We start from the raw sequence: 6,846 nt of genomic DNA, 5'->3' as shown, positions 1-6,846 counted from the left end.
GAGAGAGAGAAAGAAAGAGAGAAAGAACAGAAAGAGAGAAAGAGGAGAAAGAAAGAAAGAAAGAGAGAGAGAAAGAAAGAAAGAGAGAGAGAAAGAAAGAGAGAAAGAAAGAAAGAGAGAAGAGAGAAGAGAAAGAAAGAAAGAAAGAAGAAAAGAAAGAAAGAAAGAGAGAAAGAAAGAAAGAGAGAAAGAAAGAAAGAGAGAAAGAAAGAAAGAAAGAAAGAGAGAAAGAAAGAAAGAGAGAAAGAAAGAAAGAGAGAAAGAAAGAAAGAAAGAAAGAAAGAAAGAGAGAAAGAAAGAAAGAAAGAAAGAAAGAAAGGAAAGAAAGAAAGAAAGAAAGAAAAAAAGAAAGAGAGAGAGAGAGAGAGAAAGAGAGAGAGAGAGAGAGAGAGGAGAAAGAAAGAAAGAGAAAGAAAGAAAGAAAGAAAGAAAGAAAGAAAGAAAGAAAGAAAGAGAGAGAGAGAGAGAGAACAAAAGGAATGGGGGTAGGGAGGGAGGGAGAGAGAGAGAAAGAGAAGAAAGGAGGAAAAAAAGGAGAAAGGTGGAAGAGGGAGGGGAAAGAGGGAGAGAAAGAGAAGGGAGGGGAAGGAAGGAAGGAAGGAAGGAAGGAAGGAAGGAAGGAAGGAAGGAAGGAAGGAAGGAAGGAAGACCAACAAACTAAGACCACAGGCCAGCTTTGACCAGCTACTTGTTTTGTATGACCAATAAGCTAAGAATTCTTTTTAAATTTTAAATAGTTTAAAAGAAAATTAAAAAGGAATAACATACTTCCCTATCTAAGCACTACCCATGGCTGTTAAATAGCTGTAATGGAAGACTAGCTGGTCCACAAAGTTCTGAAATATTTACCATATGGTTCTGTACATAAAAAGCATGTGGACTCCTAATCTAGATCATCACTAACTGCATACTTTATGAGGTTTTTAATTCTTTATGAATGCCTGAGGATTTTATTTCCTCCTTGTTAACAATCCAGAACCTTCAATGAGAAAATGCATATTATGTCTTAAATGACATCTCCAATGTCATTAACCTGAATATTGTTTTCTGAATTCTTGGCCACCTGTGGGAGGCCAAGAATTCAGAAAATAGACTAAAATTGTGATTTGGAGATGGCTTCTATTCTCTTGGTTTAAATTGGGTGCTCTTAGCTACTAATTTATGAGTAGCCCATAGTCCAATAATGATCATTTTCCTTGGGATTTTTCCATGTTGGCAAGTCAAATGAGAGACTCAAGTTTAAATACTCTTTTATAGATACTGTTCTATCTAATGAATGAATGATCAAAAAAGACAAGAAACATACACATACACACATATAGTTTATATACTGAATATACTATATACCATAACATAAAAACATATATATCATATATAATATAAATATCCACCCCCAGAATCAACCACACCTGCTACCATGACCTAATAAAACAGTATAGATTTTATTTATTACATCCTAAATAATAGTGGTTTCCTCTTGGTCAAGCTGAAGAAGCAGTACTAAGACCTGAAATCACTTGAAAAGAAGAGAACATTCCGAACTCAGAGGTTCTGAGAACACCAGTCTCAGAATCATTTTGTGTCAGAAAATTTGTACCTAATAGCTTTTAGTAAGAATGTTTTTTAAAAAAAAACAATAAAACTGTGTCAATGTTTGTTTTGTACCAATGCATAAACTAAGATACTTGCTTACCTGGGTTTATAAAACAATACTTTATTCTCAAAACTAGCTTGAAGATCCTCACACTGTTACCTTGACCTAAATTGCATCATAAATTTGTCAATCCCAATCAATCCCCCGATTGAAAACTATACCTAAATGCATTGCAGCCTAAACCCAAAAACCCTCTCTATATTCTCATTCCTATGTGCCCCTTTTGAAAACTTGAGACAATAAAATGTTCTCACTATGATAAGTTCTAATAAATATAGCTGTTTGAACAGATCGTTTGATGATATTCTGATCAATAAAGCTCAGTACTTCTTATTCATGCGGCTGACAGTTTTTCATTTACAGTCTGTAAAGTACTATAGGAATCTGACTTTATTTTTCTCCCAGTGAAACCCAGATTTAATACTATTTATTTACTAACCTATTATTCCTTGTAGACCGAAAGTCATTTCTATTGTTAATTAAGTTACTATATTTGGCTCTGTTTCTGGACTCTATTATGGTATGTTTACTAAAAAATATATTCCTATATACAACAGAGCTATTTTAACTGTTTAATCTTTATTTGTTTGTGCACATATGTATGTGTATGTGTGCATGCACACATGTGTGGAGGTCACAGGCTGGGGAGTTGGAGGACTGAACTCTAGCATCAGGTTTGGCAGTAGGTGCCTTTATCAGTTGAGCCATCTCACTAGCCCTATTGTAATCATTATAGCTTCATAATATGTTCAAAGATCAAAGTCCTATTATATCATCATCCTCTTTTTGCTCCAATACTTTCCAGGTTACTTCTCTATATTTATTTCCATACATGCCTTGGAATCAGCCTAAGTACTCCCAAACATGTCCCAGCTGTTTTCAAAAGAATTACATTCAATTTTTTGATTTAGTGAATTACTGTATTTTAATTTTTTATGTGTTTAAGTTTTGGCCTGTATGTATGTCTGTGCACTACTTGCATGCCTAGTACCTTCAGAGGTCAGAAGAGGGCACTGGCTCTCCTAGAACTGGAGTTACAGACAGTTATGAGTATGGGAACTGAATCTGGGTCCTCTGGAAGAACAGTTTCTCCAGCCCCTCCTATTCTAAATGTAATATTATTGATTCTTCCTATCTGAAAAAGAGATGCAGCCAGGTGCAGCTGAAAATACCTCTAATCCTAGCTCTTCAGAAAGCTGAGGTAGAAAAGAAGATCACTGGTTCAAGACCAGACTGGACACAGAAAGACACAATCTCAAACAAACAAACAAACTCAGAAACCAAGCACAAGTTACATTTTAAATTCTACTCATAATTCAACTTGTACTTAGTATTAACCTGATTTCGCTCTCCATGCAGAGGACTGTAGATCTCTCTCTCAAATAATCCTGCCCTAGTTACTCTGTACAACTATGTGAGCTAGTCTTATCTTAAACCTTCCCATAACTTCTAGTCAAATTTAAAGTCTGTAATTTGAATTTTTGCCTGAAATGTTACCCTTAAGGAGAGGAACCATCACTGCAATATTCATTCTTTGTTAACTGTACTTTGATACAAAGGTATATCAAGTGCTATCAAAAATGCCATAATATAGATGAGATTACAGATTCCTATTGCATTATATGATACAATACCACCCTAGGGAAGCATGGTTCTACCTCTGAGCTTTCAGCACTTTCAAAAATACTTATTCCCTTCCCACACTAGAAGGTTTGTTAGATGCAAACAGAAAATTTCAGCAGACTTGTCCTCAGTGTAATATCAGAAAGCTTTAAAATTCTGAAGCCATAAATATCATCAATGATTTTGGTGCGTCCTGTCCTGAGCCATGTTTTAAATGATGCACTATCTCCAAATATATGTAAGAAATCTAAAAATTAATTTTGTTGTAAGAGTTAGAATATAAGATTTACTTTACTTCATCTTATGTGTAAAATGTTTTGCCTGCATGTCTGTCTATATACTGTGTCCATGTCGGAACCTGAAGAGGCCAGAGAGACTAGATCTGGAACTAGAGTTATGGATGACTGCGAGCTCCACCTGGGTACAGGGGAAAGAAGACGGGTCCTCTGTACAAGCAGCAGGTGGTCCTGACCGCTGAGAGTCTCTCCAGACCCTGGGATGTATTTCAAAGATGCTGAAGACAATAATCTGTGAGGGGATGCTTACCTTTTGCCATTTCAGTTCTTGTGTCTCCATAATAATTTTAGCAATCTGTTCTTCATATTGAGTCTCTGCTTCCTACGATGCAAAGAAAAAGAATGCTATGAAAATTAAAAGTTCAGGCATTTCATTCCAGCTCTTTCTAGAGAGATAGAAATGGTACACCTTCGCACTCAAAGGGAGAAAACCTGGCACTTTGCAAATTACATGTATAAATCCAGCAGAGGACTGAGGCCCTGTGTCAATCAACTAGAATCCGGCTAGAGGTTAAGAATGCTGGCACACATCTTTAATACCAACCCTTGGGAGGCAGACAGTCGAATATATCTTAGAGCCTGATGATCCACATAAAAGTAGAAGGGGGAATAACCTGCTCCACAGCATTTTCCTCTGACCACCACACAAACACTATAGCATGAGCACTCACACAACAAAAATAGAAATTTCTTTAAAGAAAAACACACTATCTTAATAAAAAGATAACCTTCCCCAGAACCTTCTAAACATGCATGCCCTGTTATCTGATTACCAAAATGGAGTTACTTGCACTCTCTAAAAGCAGTCACTTGTGGGAGAGTACTGTATGAATAACTACCATCAATGATGACTACCTGACCCACACCAATGAAAAGTGGTGAACTCTAACAGAATTAGGGTTTCTCTAAATTATAAAGCAGGAAGGAAATACATGCCAACAAATGTCAGCATTATATGCTACATGAAAAATGAAGGTGATATTAGAATCTCTTGCAGTAATACATTATTATAATTAATGCTGACTGACCAGAGATGGTAATACATGGCTCTTAACTCATCTACTTAAGAAGGAGACAAGTATTTCAAGTTCAAAGCCAGGCTGAGTAACAATGAAAGACTTATTTAAAAATAAATACACTTAGTGCATTATATACTACACACACACACACACACACACACACACACATATATATCTTCCCAAAACAGCTGTGTTAAAATGCAGAAGAGGGCCGGAGGTGGCTCAGCAGTTAAGAGCACACTATTGCTCAGCAGAGGACCTGGGTTCAATTCTACATGGTGGCTCACAATTAACTCAAATTCCAGGACACCAGACATCCTCTTCTGAACTTCAAAAGCACCACCCAAAACATTCAAACACATAAAATAAATAAATCTTTAGAAATAATTTAATTCAGAAGATAATGCCTTCATCATGGCTGTATGGTTATACTATTTTAGTAGGTAGACCGTAAGATTCTTTCATAATATTGTTCTTGGTTATACGCATATATTGATTGATCTAGGAGACAGTTTTATAAAACAATATAAAATTACTATTTTAGCTGAAGAAATGGAGGAAGCAGAAGGATAGTTTCTCAGTGCCCTACTTATAAACACCATGACCAAAAGCAACTTGGGAGAGGAAAGTTTTTATTTCAGCTCAAGTTTATATTCCCTTATTAGGGAAGCCAAGAAACAACTCCAGACAGAAACATGAAGGCAGGAACTGAGGCAGAGACCATGGAGCAAAGTGTTTACTGGCTTCCTTAGTTTGTTGTCTTAAGTCAAGACTGCCTTCCCAGGAGCCATAGCACACACAGTATAAAATGCTCCCACAGATATGCCCATAGGCCATCTGGGAGGCAATTCCTGTTTCTTCTTCCTTCAGCCCAGTCAACTCTAGTTTGTGTCAGGTTTACAAAAGCTGATCAGCACGGGGAGGAGGGAAATTTCCTTGGCTTGCAGGTTAAAGTCCGTCATCAAGGAATGTCAGTGAAGGACCTCAAGGACCAAATAACTGATACTATAGGCATTCTTAATTCTAGAGCTTGTACTTGACCCCAAATCATCTGCCTTCGAGGTTTCTTAAATACTGCATTCTATTAACTTTAAGAGATTATGGATATAAAAAGACATATAGGTTGCTATAATACACTGCTTCAACACTATTTATAGTCAATACAAGTTAGAAAGGCATTCAAAAGCTTTTACTAGGGCCAGAAAGATGGCTCAGTGGATTAAGGCCCTTGTAGCACAACTTGGTAACCTGAGTTTAATCCCTTTCACCTACGTGATGGAAGGTGATCTGTGATCTCTGACTTCTATACATATGTCATGGCACATGTTGGGTCCACCAATATATCACACACACACAGAGGCACATATGTGTTTTAAGGTTTTAAAAAAATACTTCTGTCTCTATACAAGTACTTTCTAATTTTGATAGAGCATGTTTAAATAAAAACTAGAAATAGTTGATGCATGAAAACATAAAAATTAAGAATTGATGTGAGGGCAGAAAGATGGCATAATGTAAAGGGTTCTACTTCCAACACCCAGGTCGGTGGCTCGCAGCTGCCTCTAGCTCTAGCTCCAGGGTAATCTGATGCATCTCATTCCCACTGGCACCTGCACTCACATGCAGAGTCTCACACACATGCACATAATTAAAAGCAAAAGTAAATAGTTATAAAAAAACAATAGAAATGTTTTAATAGGGCTGGACAGATGGCTCAGCTGTTAAAGGCTAGGCTCACAACCAAAAATATAACAAATGTTTTAATAATTTCCATATCAGAAAACTTCCTAATAATTTGCTAATATAAGAACAGCTGCTTTAATATTATTAGAAAATGAACTTTTAGGTATTTTTTATCAATATCAGAGATATTATCATGAGTAACTTTTGGCTAATTATAATTAGACTAACAAAATATCCAAAAGAATACATAGTATTTTATGAAACAACATATAGAAACTGAATTGAGCAATTTTAGACAGCTTATAAATTTGAAGGGAGAGTAAAAGTACCCAATTACAGTTTGGGCTTCCTGAACACATGCCTGCTGTATGTGCTATGTCCCTAAATCTGTTCAGGGTCAAAAACTGAAAGGGTCTGACCAATACACAGCCCATCTTGTAAAACTACAGCCTGAAGCAAGCACTTTAAAAAACCACAACACTTTCTAAAGGTTATAAGGAGTAAATAAACCATCAAATTACTCCTCCTTTATTGTTTTTGTAAAAACACTTAAATCCTTGTAGTCCTAAGG

The 6,846-nt window shown here is 36.3% G+C and overlaps 1 protein-coding gene across 1 annotated transcript in view; it reads right to left on the bottom strand.

The window, feature by feature from the left end:
- The window catches only part of CCDC73 (coiled-coil domain containing 73), a gene marked incomplete at its 3' end in the record, with an annotated part of 100,861 nt that overhangs the window by 84,217 nt on the left and 9,798 nt on the right, over positions 1–6,846 (bottom strand). Inside the window, exon 2 of the mRNA XM_080931507.1 lies at positions 3,824–3,895. Coding sequence (XP_080787633.1) covers positions 3,824–3,895 — 72 coding nt within the window. The remainder of the gene's footprint in view (positions 1–3,823; positions 3,896–6,846) is intronic.

This window comes from Micromys minutus (assembly GCF_963924665.1).
Source record: "Micromys minutus genome assembly, chromosome: 17".
Lineage (NCBI taxonomy): Eukaryota > Metazoa > Chordata > Mammalia > Rodentia > Muridae > Micromys > Micromys minutus.
This window is presented reverse-complemented; position numbering and strand designations above follow the sequence as displayed.